Raw genomic sequence first — 26109 nt, 5'->3', positions numbered from 1 at the left:
TAATCGGTTAATTTGATAAATAACTTTTCTAGCACCTCACACCCTAATTTTTCCCCAAAATATATTTAATCTATTCATATGTCTAACATTTAAGGTAGTAAACATGCAAAAGTTCCTTAAGGTTTAAAATTTGGAACAAATTGAGGTAAAAATATCTTATTTATTGCAAAAAATATATGTTATTTTAATAAATAATACATTACAATTAAGGCTCGAAAATTTTGAAACAAAATAATTATCAGAATTAGCATCGAGACCACAGTTCAGATTATTTAAAACTGCTTAAAAGTTTTACGTGCTAGAAATATTTTAAAAATTTAAACTATATGTATATAATAACTATCATACATAGTTTATTGCAGAACGATGTTTTCTGAAAATAAATAATATAAATGAAAAATAATTGAGAAATCTGGCAAGATGTATTGGGTGTGTTTGAGTTGGAAGTTCGATATTATTTCCATATGTAAGAAACCTGTTTTCGCAATTTTATTAAACGAGTATAGTTCAGTCAACAACGAGCTGCACGCGTAAACGGTCGTTTGCTAAAAGATATAATGCTGCGTTTTTTTAAAGAAATAATTAAAAACGAGGCGTTGAACAAGAAATACGACAGTTTAATAAATTAACAAATACAACTAATATTTTTAAAAAAAGAATAAAATTTTATCTGCTAAAATCTTATTACGAAAATTTCTTTTTTGGATCTTTTCAACAAGGCATGTCTGGAATATTTAATTTTCTTTAAAAACTACCTTTGGAATTTTCGTCGAACACCATTGTTTTGTCTGTTCGTTTAAAATTAAAAGAAAACAAGCATTAATGTGGGATTCGGTGCCCATGCGTTTGTGTGTGTTTAAGTTTAAACGAAAATCAAAAAGAATACTAAAACGGATACAAAATAAAAGTGAACAGAAAGAAAATGATGTCTAGATAATTCATAGTTGTTGTTTTCAGTGTTTCTAAAGTAAGGTTGCATTTTGTGTATTGAATTCAAAAATGCAATAAAATTACGAAAAAAAAGAATGAAAAGATACATAAAAATCAAAATTTGCGCGAAAGAAAATCTTTACTTATAACAAAAAATTGCACAACAAAGTAAAAATATATTTTTCATCCATTCGTTTGAATTGATAGAAAGGTAAAATGTTAGTTCATTCAAACGCATCCTCTACTCCTACTCCTGGTTCTAGTTCTTCAACTAGTAACACATTGGAGCCTGTTACAACATCTACTAATTCTTCGTCGTCACAATTACATCAGCATTTACAACAATCATCGTCTTCAACGTTTTCTCTCCAACAACCACAGCAAAAACAACAAATGGGTTGTACATCTACTTTGAATTCACGACCCCCATCGCGTGCTCCTTCTATATTGGATAGTCCAACATTGGCACGTGTGGAACGTGCCAGGTTAAGATTGGAAGCTTCCGCCCAACACCAAAATTTGAATGATAGTTGTGGCAGTCTAATAAATACTCTTAACGGTGAGGATAGTCTGGAGAGAGCAATATTAGATCCAAATAAGGTAATACTTTTAAAATTTCGGACATAACAGTTTTCATTTTAATTTACATCTGGAAATGATTTTGAAAAATTATATAGTTATTAAAAGTTTTAGCTTTCAAGGCAATCAAATTAGATATATATATACTACATATATATGTATGTCATATTTATATACATATGTGCTTTAATTAGTTTTAAGCAACAAATAAACGACATTAAGAAGAATAGAAAGGTCAAAGTTTCAATTGATTAATAAAAAATTATATTTGTTCGAAACAATAAGAGTAGTTAAAATTTATATTCACGTCATCATTTTTATGTTTACCCCCATAACAGCACTGGTAAACTTAAATCCAACTGCAAAAATGTATTATGAGCACTGTAAATGCATTTATAAAACTTTTTACTTAAGATTCATTCGAAGTTATTGATATAGATACATACATATGTATTTATGTACATAATTATACTCTACAGACGACATTAATGATTTACGAAAAATGCTTAATTATTTATTTATTAAAAAAACAATTACAAACTGATTTATAACAACTTCTCATACATGTATATGTACATAAGTATAATGATTCCCAAGTCTTAGAATAATTTAGTTTATATATGTCCGATTTATGTATATACACGTAGGTATGAATTAGGTGACAACATCTTTGGCAAGTGGACATATGTATAAAATGATGTAGGTGGCAAGAAGTTTTATTTTTTATGGTATCATGTATTTTTGAACTGCCAATTACAATGGCATTGAAAATTTCGTAATTTTCTTGAGTTTATTTATTAGTAGAATTTGTGTTACTTTATGTACATGTATTTGGCCGCTATAAATTTTTTCAGATTTTTCTTGTGAGAAACAATATACATTTGTATTAAAAAAGAAATTTAAATAATTTTTTAGTTATGCTCTGAATATTTGTAGAAATTGCCGCAATTTTATAAAAAAAAAAAGCACTAGAAAATGTATAAACTAACAAAAGTCTTCACTTTTTCTTCAAATTTCTTTTGTTTTTAATTTCTTGAATATAAGTTGTAAACCTATTTATATTTTTTTATACATACATATCGCCCAGTTAGAGGAATACCGTTAAAACTTTAAACATTAAAATTAACTTTAAAACAAATTGCAATATAAATTTAATATAAAAGATGTAAAATTGTTTGGATCATTTCTGACAGAAGGTTGTTTTCCATCAATGAAATATTTTGGTTTTCAAGTTGCGACAATTTTACATTTTGCGAGCGTTATAAAGAACTTAATTTATTTATTTTTTTACTTTTATTTCTACTTTAATTATAACTGGTGTGAATGGTAGTGGCTGAAATAAGCACCGAAGCTCAACAATTATTTCATTGAAGAATAAATAGGTTAAATATAGTTTAAAACACAAAACATTCCCTCGATGTCATACAAAATATGCATTTACAGAAAATAAAATATTTAGTTAATGTTGCACTAATGTGTTATGTACGTATGCTCAGGAAATATCGGCTATATGAACAAATTCCTATAAAAAGCAGGCGTATGTTAGAAATATTTGGCATCTGATTATACACGATTAGTTGATTAACCTATTTTATATTGTATAAGCAGAAACAAGTAATAATCTTTAATATATTTGGGCTAATACCTAAGTATATTTGTATTGCCTCATCATGATAATAGACTTAAAATATATTAAGAATGAAACACAACGTCTTTTGTGCGTGATAAAAGGTCATTTTATTTGTGGCTTACGTAGAATGAAATATAAATACGTACTAAAAAAAATCCATATGTATCTAAAAATATCTCGAATACCTAATAAAAACCTCTTAATATTAAACAATGATAAAAATAATGACCATATTGACAGACACAGACATTGTATAAATTGTTATAAACGCATTAGTGTTCCTCCGAAATGTGATCAAGAAAATAAATAATTAAAAAACACGAATATGTATCAAGAAAATAATATGAGAAACTGTTTGAAATTTAAAGAATTTTAATAGTTATTATGTGATGTGATTTTTAGTTCTTTTACTGTATATCATTAGACTTCGTTTCAAAAAAACAAAGAGTTTCCCGATTTAATCAATTAACAAAGAACTTATTAATATTTTTTACTGTTAATATACAAACAACTTTTATTTGAACTCAATAACAAATTAGAATTTTCCTTAATTTTTTGGTCATGCTCTTTGCTAACATAATTATTAGACGAATGCATTATTATCAGTATTGACTCCATTATTTTATATTTTAAACTTCAACATATATATTTAGATGAAAATGTACATTCACAATTATTAAATGAAAATTGCTAAAACCCTCGTATATGTATGCTATTTTTTAACGTAGAAGTGTAATAAAATATTTCAATTGGAAATAGTATACTAGAGATACAAAGAACTTGCAATCAACGATTATTGTTTGCAAAAATACTGCTGCATGTTTTTTACTTTTTAAGTTTTTTATACACTTCTTATAAGAAATGAACAATAAATTTAATGTTTCCATTGTAGTTGCATTCTGTTGTCAGTGGAAGTAATGTTTGCATGACGATAATGCCTTGGGCAAACAACAAAAAACCATTTGCGAATGCAAAAAGAAAAAAGCGGTAAAAACTTTAACAAAAGAAACATAATGAATATACATACATATAAGTACGTACATCTTAAACAAATCCCAGAGCTTTGACGAAATAAATGTTTGTACTTGTTTATTCTAAATTAAAAAAAGAGAATTTTAAATTAATTTATCTAATGAAATGAAATGTTATTTAAGATTGGTAAAGTTCGTAAATCAATGTTTCGATGGAGGTGTGGACGCATCAAGTAAAAATGTTGGAAAACCGCAAAATATATACTGGTAAATTTTAACTATAAAAATTCTTTAAAATTGTTGTTAAATAAACAGAAACTAAAATACAAACAAATATTTTGTATCTATATACATTTGTAATGTAGGTTGTTTTTATGTGTACATAAGGTCATTGAGCCGTAAAATATGAAAAATGTGCAAAAATTTTAATTGAAATGTATGTACGTATTATGTATAAGCATTTACTTATATATCTAAACTGCAAACTTTAAGGCTCCGATTCATTATAATAATTTAAAATAATAAATGAGATTTTACATGCAAATGTATAATTATATTAATCAGAAGTTTACTTGTGTTATCTAATGTTTAAAGATTTTTTATGTTACGATAAACATAGATATCTATACGAATGGTTCTATGTATGTATTTATTTTACGCACTTAAACTTACTATCATGTCTAAATACAGTCAACTCTCAAATCATATATTATCGTATAAACATTTCACGATTACGATTTTACCGAACCCCAAAGTATATTATAATAAAGCCGTACTGGTGAAAGGTATTCCCATCAAAATAGAATTATAAATCGAAATCTAAGGTGGTATAACAAAACCATGAGGAATAATAATTACGGAATTTACAGTTAGTATGTTAAAAATGTGGATTATTAAAGCATTTAATTTTTTTTAAACTTTATTCCGGAATATTTTTACTTGTTGCTGATTAAAAAATAGATTTTTTACAAGATTGCTCATAAATAAATTTGGGTCTATCCTTATCAATGTAGGTAGAGAAGTTTACGTCTACTTCAAAGTTATTTATGTAGAATTCAATCGTGTTATTAGTTTGTATGGGGGCTAGGGTAAAATGAGGCCCGATTGTTACAAAATTCGGTAGTGTCATTTAAAGTTTTATAAAACTAAGCATTGCCGATTTTTTGTCGACATAATGAAATATTTAACATAATCATAATGTATAGGCGAAATAATGGACGATGTCAACCATTTCAAATAGAGTTCGTTCAAAAGAAAAGTATGTGCCAAATTTCATCAAATTATATTGATCGACTCAGAATGTGATTGCGAGCCGATTGGTATACTTTAAGGTGGGTGTAGGACCAATATTTTTGGGTGTTACAAACATCAGAACAAACACTATAGTGGTGTAGGGACTAAATATTTTTTTGGTCTAGACATGAATATACATACATATTTCGTAATTACTTATAAAATATAAATTGTTTTTAAAGGATAGTATTTCATTATTTAAATAAGTACGTAAACGGAAATTCGTTATAACCTCGTTTCACTGTATATAGGAGCAAAACATTTAAAGATGCATGTGTTTGTTGTTCACTGGGAATTAATGAAAGAAACAAATAAACAATGATATCACACATGACCTCTTTTTAAACAACGAATTAAATAAAAACAAATGCGAATAAAATGTACATACATATAGAGTGATTATGATGAATATGATACTCTTATACTTCCTGTAATGCTACTGAGAGATTAACCCCTTAAATGACCTAAAAATGTGTGGATATCTTTGTACGTCAGACAAAGAAAAAATTCCATGTTATTTTAAAATTTAAACAGATATATCCATATTCTGTGTAATGTACATATAAAAAAATCTTTTGCTGTAATACATGTTTTTGTATTATATGAATTTCTCTTTCATTTTCCAATAAAGCTATATCTCATAAATAGTTGTTTTGGTGCTATCTAACATGCATATGTATAAGGACTCCCCCAACCGCATGACAAGTGCTCAATCGCATATTTTCTACATATCAAGAAACTTGTATGTAAGTGTGTGTATATAGTAAACATATAAATACGTACAAAATATGTCCATTCGTATGCAGATACATATGTCAGTGTAAGAATATACATATGTAAGCACATATTATGTGTATGTGTGTTTTACATACATATAAGCAAAATAAATATATTCATTTTAGTTTAATTGTTATTTCCGTTTAATGATTTGTTTACAGTTGTATTAAAACCAATTTTTATACATACATGTAAGTAAGTACGTACATGCAAACATATGTATGCATGAGAATGTTTTTATATTTAAATTTTTCTTTTGTTCAATTTGCCGTTTGGGTACATCAAATTCATTGGATTTGTTGTGGCTGTCGATTTGATTTATTTTTTTGTTGATGGTTGGGTGGCGGCTGTCATAACAACAAAAGCAACAACTACAAATACATATAATCGTGTATTCCATTTATTAGGCAAATAACAAAAGAACCGTTTGTAAAACGTAATCATTTTATAAACTTCCGTTTGCTGGTAGCACCAGCCAACATAATACATATGTATGTACTTCTCACCGCTAAAGCTTCTGGTATTGCACTTGCCAATTGCATTTTAGAGTTTTTATTTTTGTACTTTTGGGGTCTTTCAATTGTTTGTCTGTAATTATAAGCAGTCAAGTGCACGTTAATTTGTTTAGTTTAGCATAAAATACACATTTTAAATTCTCTTGAAAGCCTTTTATATTACGTTGAAGCATGGTTCCAAATAAGGGCGTATAAACCATTTTGACAACGTAACTACTTCGTATTTGGACTTGAATGACATTTCGTTGGTTTTTGACCAAAATTGTATGTATTTTGAATATGTTTTATGCAGTGACTTTTCTACATCTCTATCCCCATTTTCAATTGGTTTTCATTTGTAAGGGAAAATTTGGTTTATAAATGCTAAAAATATGTAATCACATTTTTAGATGCGATTAAGATGTCGTTCGTAAAGTAAGACTGGCATTATGTTTTGCTGGGTTATTATGTCAAAATTTAATACAAGAATTCGTAAAACTGAAAACTGAGCTAAAATTCTCAAATTTTGCACGAACAACTCTGATGTCCATGCGAACATTTGGCATTTAAATTTATATTTATACAAGTTATCGAAAATATTTGCAAGACAAATATCAACCAATTATGTATGTTGGCCAATCTTTAGCAGTGCTATTAACTTTTTGTAATTTTTTAAATTAAAATCTGTTTATAGTATTGTGTATACAAACTGAATAACTATGATTCTAGAGTTGTTGTGCAAAATTAGGAAACCCTCTTATGGATTATTATCTAATGTCAACAATGCAAGAAAGAAATTTACTTAGAATAAAAAACAATAATATAAACTATAAACGACAATATTGGAATTTAATTCACCGTAAATATGATTGCGAAACTTATAATTATTTATTTTTTATATTTTGATAACAGAAAATGAATCAGTCAAATTTGTTCTTAACTTCTTTTTACTTCTTGAAAACAATTTAGTTTTCTAATAAATATATACGTATATCAAAAACTGGGCTATACATCATCAACCAAATTATTAGTATTATGACATCATTTTACTATACATACATATGTATGTAATTTACTTAAGGGAATCTAAACACAAGTGTTATCAAATAGTGTGATAAAAATGAACTAATTAGTACATACAAAAAATGTTAAATTCTTAATTTTTTGACAAAATAAAACTGGTTAATTGTTTATTTTTTATTGATTAATATTTTGTTTATTTCATTTGTGTATTTTTTATATTGAAACAGAAAGATGTGCCGTGGCACCAAGTATGGACTCATATGAAACGATTATCTCATGCCTCCAAAGTAAATTCAACCACAACATTGTGTGCACAGAAAACTGATAGTGCAGTGACTGGGAAGTCAATAATATTTCCAAATAAAACTGCCTCATTGAAAGATACTATGTGTGCTCATCAAGTATTTACAAGGCCAGATATGGTAGGAAATAATTTGCTTCTTTTAGAATAAATTTAAATTTATTTCTACTGGGTTTGTTAAAAAATCAATTAAATGACTTGGTTTATGGCTTTCAATTTCACTTTAATATAACTTAATAAATTAATGGTTGTGGTTTAATTTTGAATAAAACAAATTATTTTCACATACTAAAGCTTTTCAGCGATGTATGGATACACATATTTTAAATTTTCTAAAGCTAATTTTAATTTTTCTATGGAAAAGGTTTAGAAATATTGACAAACAATAATATTCGTCTCGATTATTAATTTCGTACTCAATATTTCTTAGTATAAATTTCGCATTTAATATCTTTTACGAGTTTTATTTTTTTATAAGGATGCTAAGGATTCTTGCAATAACTATGTGTACCTATTGGAAAGGTAGGGTTTATTAAAATAAAAACAGTTTAGTTTCAGTTACTGAATGATATTTATATCAATTAATCAATGAATTTTTAGCACAAATATGTAAAGCAACTTTTTACATCAATGTATATACAATTAAATAAAAAGAGATTAACCTTTTTAAATATATACATAAATAAATCAAAAATTACAAAAAAAAATTTTTCGTAATTTTTGTATGCTTTTGCGTATTGTTTATAATATTATATCGTATTATAAAATCAACTTTTTATTATTATTAAATAATCAAGACTAATAAAAATAATTATTCTTGTTTCGTTTTAGGTGAGTTGCAATTATAAAAATTTTATAAAAAAAAACTCTACACATCAGTATAGTTAAAAATTAGGGGCTATAAGACGTAAGTAGCAACATTAAGAACTTTTATAGCGGTTTTCATATTACAAAAAGTTTTCGTTATACAAAAAATCCAAATGGAATTTGTAAATATCATTGGTTAGTTTTTCAATTATTATTCGTAGATGTTTTAAAACATGTTCATCCGTTCAAAATAAATTAAAAAGTTATGGAACCATACTATCTACAATATACTCATGTCTGTATGTTTTTCAAATATGAAATAAGTATTAAGCTTTTTTACGTTTATACTTACGATATGTAAATACAGACAACTAAAATACGGTTATATTCGAAAAAAAACCACAAAACGCACCTGTATATCTATTCGATATGAAGTGAACGGTAGTAATAAGTATGATGAAAACTTGTTGGTAAGGTTTACATGTGTGGTTATTGAACATTAATTAGTGTTCGGTTGTTATTATGGATATTTACATATCAAAAGCTCGAAAGAATTTATATATACCTATATTATTTTTCTGATAGAAATAACTATTACGAATAATTGCAATTAAGTAGCGAAAAATTAATAAAGTATAAAATGTTGATTTATTAATATGAATGCGTTTAATACTTTAATATTTACCAATACTTTCTCCCATACATCCTCTATTATCTCTAAGATTAAACCATTTTATTGCTATTGTCGATATGATTAATGGAATTATTTAATTTTAATTTAAGTTGTGGTTATGTTGACCTTAAACCAAAGGTATGCCTACGCTCAATAATATTTATATAAATATACATAAGTATGGATTATACTACATACCTGTGTACAAATCTGTGAATGTCTACAGATAATAGAGTTATTCAAAAGAATACGCTTTTACACGTATTCTCTATGAATCACAACCCGCTTTTGCCAATGTATCTTGTATGAGACGCACATTTTATGTATTAAATATTCTTTGGTTATACGTATCAAATGTATAATTAATCTATTGAATTTTAAGTTTTAGCATTACTAAAAGTTGACAAGTACCCATTAGAATGCTAGGTTTAAACAAAAACTTTCATTAAGGCACTACAGCAGAAAATAAAATAAAATATATTTATATGTATCTATATACATTATACCGAGTTACCCTCCTCAAAATATTCGCCGTAATGTAATATAATGTTACCCAAAATATTTTCGGTAAGATTTTGTCCCTTCGTGAGCTGGACAGTTTTCAAGAAAATATCGTATGGGGACACTATTTTTCATGTTAAATTCAATATTTTGCCCAGCTTCAAATAATCTTTATTATATTTTATAATGGTTCCTAAAATATTTGTAGTCTATCGAACCCTATTTAGTTATTTTTTTAATTTTACAGTATTTCTTAAAAAAATATGCCAAGTTACTATACTTGGCATATTTTTTTTTTTTGAAAAAAATCTAAAATTTTAAATATTTTAGAATATGACAGTTATGAGTAGACGGTTATTTACGATTAATACAAAAAATTAAAAAAAAAAAAATCAAAAATAACTTTTTTAATTTGGCCCAGCTCACGAATGGTCATTGCTTAAAATATTTTGGGAATCATCACAAAACAAAGCAAGGTAAATTTTAAGATTGGTAACAAAAACACGTTTTTGCATTCCATACAGAGAGAGTCGATCTAATACACATGCATATACGACTCATAACAGTGACTCAGTGTGATCTTGTTGAATATAATTATTTAGTTATATATTTTTTTGTTTATGTATAAAAGCGATCCATCACAAACAATTTAAACATCATTGAAAAAAATTATTTATTGATTTGTACCTTTACAAATATACATATGTATGTTCATTATTCATAAATACACATTTACATATTGATTATTATGTTTACTTTTTAATTTAGATACATATCTATAGTTTATGTATATTTGTAGACGATTGAATTGCATATTAGAATAAATGGCAGATGGCACAATATGTATATAAAAATAACAAAAAACTTTTCCACCTGTTCATATTTACGCACGTCTCTTTAAAACTGATGTATTGTGCATGGGAGGAAATACTTAAAACTTCTTAAATCACAATCATTCTGCCCTGTTAAACTGGGTGTTAACAGAAATCGGAGTTTTGTATTTATTCACCTAGAATTATTTTTGTTAATAAACAGTTTAAGTAAAATGCTAGGTGTTTTCACATTAAGTATTATCAGTAATCATTACAATGGATGTGTTTTAAAAATATTTAAGATATTTCAGTTAAGCTCATACATATAGTTTCTTTAACAATGAAATATCCAATTGTTATTAGAGTGTGTAATGTAAAAATATAAAACGTATTATCCCAGAGATTTTATAAATTAAAAATATGTTTTTGACTGAAAAAAGTTTATAAAATTCACAAATCATTAGGGAAAACCTCCTGTAATTTATTATTTCCTTATATATTGCTTTAAGATCTAATGTGTCTTAACAACCAAACATGCATATTAGGGATATAACTAATTTTGGCACACCACCACGTGATGACCAATGTTGTATAAGTAATAAATGTAATTTTTTTGGGAAATATGGAATCAAAAACATTACGCACCAACACCAATTTCTTAAATAAACCAATTTTAATCTCTTTTTACTCATTTCATTCCCATACAATACCAGAGAAACCCTGTATTTAAAAATTAGTCTTAAACATTAAATTTCATTTACAATCAAAATCTGCTTTCGATATGAAATTTCATTCAATCACGAATGCGGACATATTTAAAAGCACACTTCACCGTTTTTATACCCACCATCAAATAAGATGAGGGGGGTATATTGATTTCGTCATTACGTTTGTAACACATCGAAATATTGATCATACACCCTCAAAAGTATATATATTCTGGATCCTTTGTCCGCCTGTCGTCCGTCTGTCTGTTGAAAGCACGATAGAGTTGGAATGGAAAGAGCTAGAGGAAATTTCACATAAATATTTCTTATAGGTAAGGTTTGTTTGATATTTAAAATGGGCAATATCGGCACGTTTTCGGAAAGCCCCCATACAAGTGGCTCCTCGAAAAGCAGCTTTAACAGTCATAACTTGTTTAAAAATACGAATATAGCGATGAAATTCGACACAAATAAATTTAATACGAACACAATTCTGTCTACCAAATTTTATGAGGATCGACCCATAATTAATCCTACCTCCTACATAAGGTCCCCTTCAGAAAATTACTTTAACGCTTATAAGTGGGCTAAAAATACGAGTATATAGATGGAATTCGAGTCAAACGAGGTTTGATGGTGGGTATATAAGATTCGGCATAGCCAAATATAACACTCTTACTTGTTTATTTTTATTTCCACCACTATATTTTAAAGCCTTTTTATTATATTTATTTTGTGCCCGGCTTTCCCCTACTCTCTATACAACCGTCTGCTTTATTTCGCAACACGCCGACCGGCACTTAATTGCGTTTTTTATAGTTTTGCAAAACTTTTTTTCAATATTTTTAGTTAATATTTTCATAGAAAAATATCAGAAAAAAAACATTTGAATAACATGTTTAAGTAAAACTAGTTTCAATTATTGCCTTTTAATGTATTTTTTTAATTAATTAGTCGACAACTTGATAATTTCTATAAAAATAAAAGAAATATTCAAGTGTTGTTCATATTGTTTTTGTTGAAGTTGTTATTAATATAAATTTGTAAGTTTTTGTTGTTATTTTGTGAGTTGTAACAATTGCATTTGAAAAATAATTATATTATTAATTTTTAATTTTTTTTTGCAAGTTCTTTACATTTGTGATTTAAATTTTTTAGCTGACTGATAAGAGCTGGTTCACACTGGGAAACTTTTGATTTTGTGTGTAAGAGAAAGAGATGGTTGATATTTCTTTATCTTTCTCTCACACACAAAAATCAAAAGTTTCCCCAAAAAAGTTTCCTAGTGTGAACCAGGTCTAACTCTTAATATATAGAATTGAAATATTTTTCATTTCCATCCTTTTTTAATAAATTGAATTTATTTTATTTTTATTTACGAAAAACAAACCGATTTATTTTCCGAGTATCATTAAATTCTACATTCCAGTACAATAGCATTAAAATTTAATGATAATATTTGGCCTTTATTAAAAATATTAAAGGTCGTAATAAAATCTTTCCATTTAAGTAGTGCTTCAGAGTATTAATCTGCCTAATGAGTCTCCTTATGAGGAAATATGAACAAAATATTTAAGAAACATAATAAACTTAAAATTAATTGTATTTGCTTAATTAAAATTTAATAATGTATATGTACAAAGAAATACTTTCGTTTTTATTTTTTAGATGTTGGCAAACTTGTCTTGTGCAAAATAATAGATGCGTAGAAAGTATTTTATATAGCAAGTATTAATCATTCACAACGTAAATAAAATTAATTACATTTGAAACCAGATTTTGTTGCACTACAAGCCAAATTGTTTATAACATTTAAACTATTTCTTTTACGATTTTATAAATGTTGGTATCAATTGTAGATATTAAATTGTACAATAACATCACAGGTTTTAAAATTGTTCATTATTTTTTAGAAATTAGAATTATCAATAATTTATTTATTGTGAAAATTACACCCAAACATTTTACTCATATTACTATATAAAAATTTTACTTTAGAAATATTGCAAAAATTAAATACTTATTAAAATTAAATAAATATCGAGCTTATTTTGTTTAATTTCGAATCATATGTAAACGCATAATATTAGGACCAATAGAAAATAAATATTTATAATTCATAAGCCGGCTTTAAGCGAGCATATCTTTCTCCATTTTAAAGACGGCAAGAAATTCTTAGGAGTGTTTAAAACGTGCTGGCGACTAAATGACTGTTTTGAATTCATTAATATACATAGTTAAATTATTATATAAAAGCAATACATATTTGTTGCCGTTTTAGATTGTGGCAATATTTAAAATGGAAGTTGTTTTAATTAATAAACATTTTTCAATGATTTTAATTCTATGGGATTACCTCATCACATATATGAAATTTATAAAGGTGTTATATACTCTCTCTCTTCCTCTCTATTTCTCTCATTTTTATTAAGTTATTTAAAAAAAAATAAGCAAAATATACTTGCATTTTTCTGTGGCTTTGTGGTTATTCGACTTTTTAGCTGCAAGTGCTGGTATTAAAAGTAAAATGCCAACTTGTATTAAATAGAACCAAGAAAAACAAGTGTTTTTATTCAATAAACCTTTTTAGTTACTACAAACTGGTTCACTGTAGTTAAAAGTTGACTTAACCAATTATGATTGATAAACTAGAAATTTATATTAGGGTGAGCAATCAAACTTGAATAAAATTTTAGTTAACCATTGTGAGCTTCATATATAAAACTAACTGGAAAACGAGGATTCTCTTGATATGCAAAAATTAAAAAGTACATTCCAATGATTACCCTTAATCGTAAAAGATTGATGTTGGGATAAACATTCATGGTAGAAAGAAAGCAATTGTTGTACCGGTTGGGAATTTTTTAAATATTTCTACAGGGAACTTCGATGTATCTAAACACACCTACATATATACATACATATGTATGTGAACATGTAGATGAATGAATTGTTTTGAATACATTCATTTGACTAGGTTGCTTTATGTGAGACCTTCAAAATAATATTAATAGGCGTTTACTTAAGTAGTAAAAATACCCACATACCTATAATTTATCTATGTATGTACATATGTATGTATGTCTTCTTAAGTGTCAGACATTTCACATATTATGGCCACATTTTTTATTCTAGTTGTTTAACATATAACAATATGTTTCTATATCATTCGGCACATACCGAAAGAAGTAGACATTCATTTTTGAGTTCAATGATATATTGAACTCAAACATAATATATTCAATGTTTCAGCACTTTTGGAAAATTTTTAAAAATGCTTCAACATATGAAATGCAAGCATTAAAAGTATTAATGCAAATAATAACCACTCTCTGCTATAAATATATTTGTAAAATTGTTTATAAGAAAAAAATTTATGTTTGTAAACAGCTGAGCATTAAATCATTTTTAACTAATTTCAATGCACTTAAAGACTTGTATGTCAAAACTAGTATTTTTGAGTCCGAAAATATTTTAAACATTTTTCCTAACTATATTATAAATTATTGAGATAATTTAGATTAATTCCGCCTTTAAACAATTGTAATTTTTTAAATTTGATCGAATCAAAACCATAACAAATTTTAAAACTGCGGAGAACTTTAAATGTATGTAAAAAGCGTATGTGTGTTCCGAATTTCATCAAAATCGGACGCTACATGTTTTGTTGGATTTTTAAAAATTATAAAAGTTTGAATGTAGTTTTATAGATTACATTGAAAAAGCTAAACCAAATGAATCAACCACTATAAAAAAACATAACATAATTATAATATGGAGTTATTAAAGGTTTCGTTTAATAAGTAATAAGCTAATATCTGAACAAAACTAAATTTATTGTCAAGATATAAATATGGCATTTTTTAGCCTTCACGCACAATTAAAAAAATAAGAATTTAATATTTCCTAGCAGATGATAATAAAGGAAAAATTATTTCGTAATACATGAATTATGATGTTATATGTAGATACTTTTAGTTAGAGAAAATTTAAATACATACATGTATATGTATTATATGTATACATAAGTGTGAATGTAGATATATGTACATCTTTTTTAATAACGTTTTATTTACAGTTTTGCTTCCGGGCTAAATTAATACCAATCAAAATATCAATAGAAAATACATTTTAACTTAATTTTTATAAACGTGACAAACAACTTAATTAAATAATTTTCATAAACAAGTAAGAGTGCTATATTAGGCTGTGCCGAATCTTATATACCCTTCACCATAGTGTATTTTAAACATAATTGATCTTACAGTCTAGTTAATAAAAACATTAAAAAAATTTGAGTCGATTTAAGCCGAATGTTTCGGCGGCGGCTCAAGCAACTAAATATAGTTTGGCGGCGGCTAAGCTCCCACTCGAAGCCGGGACTTCGACCTCTGATTCATTGCTGGTAAACATTGACGAGACGTAGATTTTGTTTTTGTTTATCGTAAAAAAATTGTTTTAAAAAGCACTTGGAAAAAATTTGTGTTAGTTTTAAATTTCAAACTTACATTATTCGCATACAAATTATTGTACAATAACTCACAATCTACTCTTATATAATTGAAAACGTTTTAAATACTTTTTTCTATTCATTAAAAAATATATTTGCAAAACAAAGGGAAAATTATTTTATTTTAACAAAAAATGCAAATCATTTTTTTTTGCTGTGTATTTTTTGTATGTTTGGATTCCAAACATACAAAAAATACACAGCTGAATAAAACCAAATACATCTACACACACACGTGTACATCTATTTCTATGTACAGTGTTTTTGTTGCTTTTTTAACAATTTTTTGATGAAATTTTCAGAGGTTGTCTCGGATTTTTGCTCATATCTCCGTTATTTACCGACCGATTTTGCTGATTTTAAATAGCGATCTTCTCGAAAGCATGTCTAATAGAATTATTGAAGATTCGGATCTCGCCGATTGAAGATTCGGATCTCTCCTCTAAAAACTGATTTCAACAGACAGACAGACAGACGGACATGGCTTAATCGACTCCGCTATCTATAAGGATCAAGAATATATATACTTTATAGGGTCGGAAAATTATATTATAGAAATTACAAACGGAATGACAAACTTATATATACCCTTCTCACGAAGGTGAAGGGTATAAAAATATAGACACCAATGGAATATCAGAACACGATAAACATATTGATTGTATATTTATATATTATTAAGAAAAAATGTTTTTTTATGTTTTTGAGGTTGTTAACTATCTGGGTAATTCGTAATAATTTGTAGATAACTTCTTTACATAATTCAGAGCCTTCACCAATTAAATAAAGTAGTTATAATGTTTTAACTTCTTCTAGAATGTATTTTATAACCCACAGTACTATTCTATATCAGGTAGCGGCCAATATTCCATTCTTTTGCAAAAGTATAAAATTTTGTATATGGGAACCAAGTTTATATGTATGTAGTCATAGCCAAAAGATAAACATGTGATTGGTGGATGATACGATCTTTAATTCCATTACTATATAAAAAACTAATTAGTGCACTTATTAAAAAACACACTTTCGTCATTGGACTGTGTTACCAATAGATTATACTAGTTGCTTCTACTGATTTCCCATGGAAAATAATTATTAAATATTGGTTCTGTAAATATACCTTCACTTTACTTTAAAATCAGCAAACTCATAACCCGTTTTAGTTTTTAAATGTACATATACAGCAAAAACAGCTAAACACATTTTTTAATAGTTAGCTAAATTACTTACGTATATATTTGTACATACATATTTGTAGGGAAGTACATGTATACAAGAATACTTTTACGACTTAAAAAATTACATAAGTTTGATGAAATTATAAGTTACTAAATAGAAAATATGTTTGAACCGTAGCTGTAAAGTTTCGAATACGATTAATAATCAATTAACTCGTTGCTGCTCGCTCAAAAAATGATGATTCTTAATTCTTAGTTAGATTCCTCGAGTACTACGCAAATATAAATTTTAATCAATAATGTTATTGATATTATGAAACTACATATGTATATTTTTACATTAAGTTTAATGAAAAACAGTTTTTCAATTTATGACATAAATCAGCATATTTTTGGAATAATTTCGTTAAAATAATCTAATTAATAATGACTACGATTATTAATCTTTTTTACAGGTATGTATAGTACTTTTTCATTAAACATTTAACATTTTTTAATTCATTTCTGCATTTAAATTGAGCATCTCATATTGAAGCAATATAAATGCGATTTTGTGTTTTATCTCAGTGCTATGCTTCGATGATTCCAGCAGTTTCAAAATTGTTGTACTGATAGTGTTACCAGTTTGGGACATTTTCTTTATTTACAAAAAATTAAGGAATTTTATAAAATAATGTGTATTCTGAAAGAAGTACATCAATGTTTTTGAAAACATATATCGTATATCCTTAAACTTGGATTTAAATTGTTTTTTAAACAGAATTTTTCTCAACCTATGTTTTTGTGCCTATTGCTACTTTAGCATTCGAGCATGTTGTTTACTATAAGACTACTAACATTTTTAGACTTAGATAAGATTCGTATTCCACAGAGACGTTAAAAATTATATCTCTAAAAATATTTTAATAACATAAAAACTCATAGGAAGCATAATAATAAATTACAAATGTTATATTTTAAATTAAAGGTGTTAAATTTACATTTGTAATTTTTAGCAATCCTTGTTGGCCGGACGCGTACCCGTATCTTCAATGACGGGTCCAATTAAACGAGGACTTTTATGGCAACAACGAGATCGGTTATTTTCACGTTGGAAAGAAAGGTATGAACAATAAACAAAGACTTGATTCATTATATTATACATCATTCAATAAAATATTTTTAAAAAATTTTTTTCAGATATTTTATTTTGACACGTGACTACCTTCATTGTTTTAAAAGAGCATCAGGTTCGGCAAATGACCGAGCTTCTGACATGGGACAATTTATATTTAAGGTGAGTCTGCATAGAAATAAAGAAGCCAAATGAATTTTGTTTCAGTTTTTGTTTTAATATCATTTTTCAAAATAAATGAACTAAAGTTAAATTTATATTAAGCAAGATTTATATAAAAATAGCAAATAATTTTGGCAATACATTATACTGTAACACAAATAATGTATAATAACATAAACAATTGCTCTGTTAATTCAAACCTACATAACATAATTAATGTTTTGTTGAGGCTGACAAAAATTTGATAGTAGGTTAGACACAATTTGTTTGCTCTATCGGTCAAACATTGCCCGACTTAGAGGAGGTCAAAGTTGGACATTTTGGCCATACAGGGTTTTATTGATATAAGTATAGCATTTCCCATTGGTCCTAGCATAAAATTGTCCAAAGGATTTAGATAGGTATTTCTTTATTCTTTCCAAACATTTTTTAAATTGTTTAAAATTGTGTTTTTTAAGTATTTTTTTAATGTGACCTTTTTTGCTTAAGCGGTCTAAGCTTTCTTTTGAGTAAAACAAAATACAACAAAAACGTCCGTTTTGAAAAAATAGAGGAAAATTAAGTGCCAAATATTGAAAAAAATTTCATTCATGAATTAAAAAAATATTTTTTAAATATTTTTAAACAAAAAAGGACCATTTTTAAAATATTATAAAAAAATTAAAAAATATTTTTTTGGAAAGAATGAAGAAATAGCTATCTAAACTCCTTTGGTAGAACCAATAGGTGAAAACTTACACTCATTTAAATAAAACCCTGTGTGACCAACTTTGACCTCTAAGTCCGGCAGTCTTGACCGATACTGCTGAAAATTTGTGTCCTACAGTCCTAACCTTGGTGCAAATTTCATCCAAATCGGAAGACATCAATTTCTCATATAAGTACATATGTATATGCAGTGCATATGTATGTATATCTACTATTACATATGGAATGAATTATGAACTATAAATTCTCTAAAAACTAAAAAATGTAAATTATTAATTTTATGTGTGATTTAAGTTTGTACAACATATTAAAGTAAGTACATATACATATATATGTATGTATGTATGTCTACATGATATGGTGGCACATATTCAGCGTTGGTTTACAATTCATTCACCTATAGACTTGATGTGAATTTTATTTTGTATATCTTTCATCTTATATTAATATCAAAAGTAACAGAACAAAAAATATTAATTCTTACATATTAATTCAAAGTAACTCTGACTACTTATTTACTCGTAATATTTGAAGGCAAGTTAAAGGAAATTTACTTAATAATATTTTGTGACTTGCTAGTGAGAAACTTTTAGCTTTAAAGAAACTATTGTTTATAAGCAATATTTGCGTGTTGCTGAAGATAAAAGTAAAATAATTATTTAATGAATAGAATTGCATAGAAATAAGATTAAAAGACAAAAATGTTGCAATTTAAACAAGTAAGAGTGTCGACTTAGTCAATGCCCTAAAAATACTGTTAAAATATCTGTTTTGTAAAAATAATAATCCAAATATATCGCGAATTCACTTTTTTAACTATGTACACAATAAAATACTCAATACTATTCAAGCTGTCGGGTACAATGACAAAATCAATTATCTTAAACGTTTATTTAAAATTTATTCATTTGTTTGCTCTGTGTAGCCCATCCCAGGCAAGCAACAATTATGAATCACTTCTTCTTAATAAAATATTAAAATAATTTACTACAGATAAATACAGTAAAAAATACAAAATGTTTTGCTCACATACATACACATATACATTTATATGAATGAATATTTTTTAATTTCTGTGAATGAAGTCACAAAACCATAATGTACATTTGTGTACATGTAAATTTTTACACTTGTGACGAATAATGTGAAAGTACTCAAATACTCAACAACTTTTATATTAATTCAGCAACGATGGACTACAAGATAGTCATTACATACGTAGATATGTAGATACAAGACGTATTTATATCTATAGGAACTAGTATATTGAAACATACATACATATATACAAATAAAAAATTTCACATTTTTCATCACGTAGAAAATAAAACAAAAACATCTTCATATGAACTTGTACACATACACATTTTAACATCATTATACAAACTACATACATAAGAATGGACTCATTACATTAGAAGTGTCCAAAAAATATTGGTTTTGCTCGGATGGGCCTTTTTTTGTTTATTAGTTAGAAAATTATAAATTGAATTATAATTTAGTAATATTTTAACGTGTTAAAAACGTGTTTAATTTTATAGCAGTTTTTTTTAGCATTATTTATACATATTTTTTAACACGCCTAATATACATATGTGTGCCTATGTATAATTAAATTTTTAATGAGAAGAATTCAATAGAATTAAAAAATAACACATTTAAATAATTTAAATTTTGAGAATAGATTTTTTAATTTTCTTGGCACTTTATCAAAAAAGCCAAAAAATGTATAATTTATTTTAGCTAGCTTACATACAAATCTCGTACATTTTAAACTTGACATAATTTTATAATTACTGCAGTACCAATATTTGTTTTATCTTCGTTATCATTTTACAAATAATTATATGCCAACCTTATTTACCCTATTTTAACAACATTAGATCGGCCCACAAGTTGAGATCCCAAAATATTTTGGCTTTTGCAAAAAAACTTATAAAGGGGACACAATTTTACATGTTTAAAAATGTTTGCGGTAACCCCGTATGGGATCAAATATGAACTTACAGGTTGATTTCATCGCTAGGACTATTATTTTTTATAACAAAAAGAAAAACAAGAATAACACAAACGCATGTTATTAGTTTGTAGTATACATTTATCTACATAGATGATTGTTTATTATACATATGTAAAAAAACACCTTCCTATGTATTTTAAAAGTTATAATATTTTAGTTTTTAGCTTCAGTTGAGAAATTCGGCAAGATTTAATGACCGAAAGACCTAGTGGCTATTATATTTTTCATTTTAGTTTTGTTTTATTGCTTCTTAGTGGAGAAAATGAAAATAATAAAAAGTTTTAACTTAAATGGAGGTTAATGATCGTTTGACGTAATTTTATTATTATTGTAAGCAATTGTTGGAAGTTTTAATAGAAATGATACTAAATTTCAGTTGACTTACTATATCGTTCAAAAGTTAACACAAAAATCTTAAGAAATATAAAACACTCATACATTAAAGAGCTTAACTTCCATCAAAATATTTTACGTAGATCCGTCTGGAAGTGGTAAATGTCATAGGTTGTACGTACATATTTTCATAATAAAAGCCACGAATGCTTCTAAATGATGGCAAACTAATGTAGTAAACATATTTTTAAATTAATGAGAAAATGCTATTTTTATCAAATATTAAAATTGTTTCATTCAATATATGGATAACAATATTAATGACATAAGTATGTAATAAATACTATTTATAAGTTACATTGTTTTTTAAATAATTGTGAATTTACATAATCAAGACTTTTTCATTCTTGCAGGTAAAATTAGTTGACGTTGAAAAGGTGGAATGGCTAAATCGTCGTTCATATAGTGCGATTGGTTTGCTACTTGGCAGGGAAGGAAGAGTTTTACTACGTTGTGATGAAGGCCTTGAAGATTGGTTTGAACTGCTAGAGGTAGGCAATAATTTTTTGTTAACAAAAATTTCAACTGGAGTCCTAATGGACACTTATAATATTAAATAGTACTTTTGAATTCTTTAGTACTTTTATGCTATATAGTGTTTTATCCATTTGCTTTATCGTTATATACAAAATTATAACTATTAAGTTAAAAAATAACATTTTAATATTAGTGTTTTTTATTTTATTTTTTTTAGGAATGTACGATAACTTCTAAAGAACGTCGCAAAGCACTTAAAATTGCACAAGGACCTAGATCAAGAGCGTCTTTAGCTGCTCCTGTATCTCATGCTGCATTGCAGAGTAATCATTTCGGATTAGGTGGCACTTATTCAAGTGCATTGGACGATTGGCTTATGACGAATGGAAGTGGCATGGGTGGAGTTAGAGGTCAAAAGTTGGTCACGAATAGTATGTGTGGTTATGGAGGCACGAATCCTTTCTTATTTTCTGATTCGGTACCAGATTTAAGTGTTTTAAATAATGAGAATCATAACCACAGTAGTGGCTTGTCAACAAATCATTCGACTCCTCAGAAAATACCATATTCAGCTAGTAGCAACAACAGTCGTTACTCGAATGGTTATACCTCACAAAATAGTTCATTTTCTAATTGCAATGGTTTGTATGGCTCACCTCGACGTATATTTATAAACAGTAGCTTCGGTTCGACTCATATCGTTGATGAAGAGACTGAAGATGGTGAGGTAGAATTGAGACGTCCTCGCATTTTCCGGCACTTAAGTACGGAAAATGGTAACGAATTGGATCGTGATTGGTTATATCGTAAGCCGAAGGCCCCAACAGATATGCGTCATTCAGGTAATTTTTTAAATTTGCGTTTTAAAACTTGGTACTTAATAAAATATTTTCTCTCGTAGTACAACCTATGTTGCCGACTCACAATAACACTTCCTCCAATAAACAAATTTCGGATCTGGACTATTCTGCGCATGACAGTGGACTCGATACACCACCATCTACACACCGTCCGTCCAGTTATCGCGAACCACCACAACATAATAGTCATACCCGTGCGTCACCAAGAGACTCTACAGAAACCTCCGTATCATCCTCCCGCGGAACCATGTTAAATTCTCCTGGTGGTAGCTTTCGAACTAAACAGATGCAGCAAGTCTCTAATTTAAATCAGGTCAATGCTCTTCATGGATCTCGTTATAGTGTTCAAGAACGAGTTTTAAAAATTCGTAACGAAGAAGAGCATTGTACCTCGATTAAATCGTCAAATCGCTTGAACCACAACGAACTGTATGATCCTAATCAAAATCGTTACTATAAGAACGGCAACCAACCACCTGTATCGATGACGCCACAACATACTCCCGTAAAAAAGCAGCAGTTACATTCTCATAATCTTCAAATGCAAAATCAGTATCAAACTGCGAATGGTAATGCTAACGCCAACACTGTTAACAATAATAACAATTCTATTAATGGCAATGTACAGAATGGTTCCGGTATATTTCGAGAACGTTATCAACATCCAGCTTTGGCGGCTATAATTAACGAAGCTCAGGGTATGAAGTTCCGAGGTACGTTAAAGAACCATTTGAGCAGATTATGGTGAATGTAGCATGTAGTGAATTATTTTATGTTTTAAACTGACTTATGAATATTTTAGGACTAAATATTTAAAATTTTACTAAAAATATTAATTTTGTATTTTCCCAAGAATATTTTCCTAAGGAATATTCTTGTATTCGGATAGTAAACATACTCTAACACATTTTGTATAATAAATACCATTTTTTCTTCTGACTTTATTTTTTATTTTTGGACAATTGACTGAAATTAAGTTTTACATATATGTACATACATAAATAATAACCTTTGGTAGAATTACCATACAATGAAAATACAAATAGTTTTTTTATTTTTTGCAAGAATAGAATATTGAAATCAGGCACTTGTACAATAAATATAAATTTATATCTAATTAAATAACTAATCAATGTTTAAACATTTTTTTATTTTAAAATAACCGCATGCCTGCACATTCTTCATGAAATAAAAATAAAATATTCGCCAATTCACACCTATAAATACATATAATAATAAAAATTGCACATACACAAATATTAATAACAAATTAAAACAACAGCCGAAGCATGAATCACAAAAAATAGAATAAAAGAGTTTTGAACATTATTGTAATAATGTGAAGAATACATTGATTTTTAAAACAACAGATCGTTCTTATTCCGACTGTCAGCAAATGCCGCTACGACGCAGTGTTAATAATAATCCATCACCACTAACCAATAGGAGAAATCACGTAAATCCCATATTTGGAACACCAACTCGAGTATAGCTGATACAAATTTAGTGACAAATACATATTGCAGATAAATGCAAAGATATGTATTAGAGACAATTTTTAATATATTTTGTATTTTAATGGGTATAAAACAGGTAATAATAAATACATGTATGTATATGTATTTAGTTAGAAATAAATACGTAACATGATCATAATTACTTTAAAAAAATATTCAAATATATTAAAACGTAAAATCAACATATGTATGTATATGACATATATGTACATAACTATAAATAAAAAATAAATTGTTTTACTATTACTATATTAATATTTAATACATATGTATGTAGAATTAATTTAGTATTTATAAATACTGTTCACATTTTCATCTGGCTTTCAAAAAACTATGGTAATAAAGTCCGGTGGTTTAAGCTTTATTAAGTATATCTTCAGATGAAAAATGAGCTGTAGAATATAAAGATTCCAATGTGTTATTCTAACCTTTAATAATTAGATAGATTAGAACCATTAAACCATTGGTATCAATTACAAATTATAAATATAATATAAATAATAAATGAATAAACCATTGGTATAAATTATAAACATAAACGAATATAATTTTTTATCTAAAAATCGACGTAAACAAATACAAACTGTGAAATAAGATATAATTATCAAATATGTATACATTTTTTATACTATATTAAGTTTAGTTAATAAAAAATAAACTTTAATAAAAAATACCTTAAAATACTTAAAAAATACTCTTTCCTGAAAATAAATTAAAACATGATTCTATACTATAAATATTACCAAACACCAAATATTAAAATTAGTAAATTAGCAATGAATAATTACACACTTGGCAAAATAAACATACATATGTACGTATAGTAAATTCTTTATTGCAGTATTGTATTATGTTACTCAAAATATAACAAAGTAATAACTTATATAATAATGCAAATATATTGCTTTCGATTTTGGTATTTTAGTCTAAAGAAAAAAATGCCAACAATTATACAATATGTATTAGTATTACAATACTTTTTATTTTACAAATGACTTTGACTTACTCAATAGGAAAACAGTAAACAAATATAATAAAAGTATATACATACATAAATAGTTATATATGTTGTTTCATTTAGAAATTGTTATTAAATACCATTAATTTGTTTAAATTATGGTCTGGTAAGTACCTACGCCTGTTTATGTTAAGTATATTTAACAAGAAAAATATCTTACGTAAACTCTAAAACTTTTAATGGTAAATAAAACACCCAAGAGTTTATGGTTTATGAATTACTAGTAGGTGATATATATAACCCTTTGGTGATATATTGTCCTCTGACAGGAAAAAAATGTTCAATTTTAGAAATTGTTTAAGCGAAAGTATTTATTTAGCTTTGTTGAAATAAATGAGACAATTATTTTATTATTGATTTGGTTTTGTTTCAAAAAATCTTATTTGAAACATTTTTATGTCTTAAACGATATGACATCGATTGTGAATTGAACAAATATTATCATTGTGATATTAATTCGTTTCGCATAAAAGGATACACTGGTTCCATACAAAAATAAAACCCGTAAAAATCAATTACAGTTCTGACTTATATGGGCAATGTAACCGAATTTAAAAAAATCGATTTAGATAGCGTCGATGTAATTATTCTCCTACTGGTCCTACCCAAAAATTATCCAAAGGACTTAAGACAGCTGCGCAATGTGACCGAACT

The 26109-nt window shown here is 26.9% G+C and overlaps 1 protein-coding gene across 3 annotated transcripts; it reads left to right on the top strand.

Annotated features, from left to right (window-relative positions):
* Positions 1–512: 512 nt before the first annotated feature.
* Positions 513–25499, top strand: LOC111679091. 3 transcript variants are annotated; one of them, XM_046952800.1, is made up of 8 exons: positions 513–1530; positions 7925–8119; positions 18182–18288; positions 18366–18462; positions 21937–22074; positions 22278–22902; positions 22962–23633; positions 24203–25499. In XM_046952800.1, the coding sequence occupies exons 1-8, from the start codon at positions 1147–1149 to the stop codon at positions 24211–24213; spliced, it is 2229 nt and encodes a 742-aa protein (XP_046808756.1). In that variant the 5' UTR covers positions 513–1146; the 3' UTR covers positions 24214–25499. The 3 variants fall into 3 exon arrangements, with proteins under 3 accessions (XP_046808756.1, XP_023296357.1, XP_023296365.1); XM_023440589.2 differs by having other exon boundaries at positions 514–1530; positions 24291–25499; XM_023440597.2 differs by lacking the exon at positions 7925–8119 and having other exon boundaries at positions 515–1530; positions 24291–25499.
* The last annotated feature ends 610 nt before the right edge of the window (positions 25500–26109 follow it).

This window comes from Lucilia cuprina, chromosome 2, assembly GCF_022045245.1.
Source record: "Lucilia cuprina isolate Lc7/37 chromosome 2, ASM2204524v1, whole genome shotgun sequence".
Taxonomy (NCBI): Eukaryota; Metazoa; Arthropoda; class Insecta; order Diptera; family Calliphoridae; genus Lucilia; species Lucilia cuprina.
This window is presented reverse-complemented; position numbering and strand designations above follow the sequence as displayed.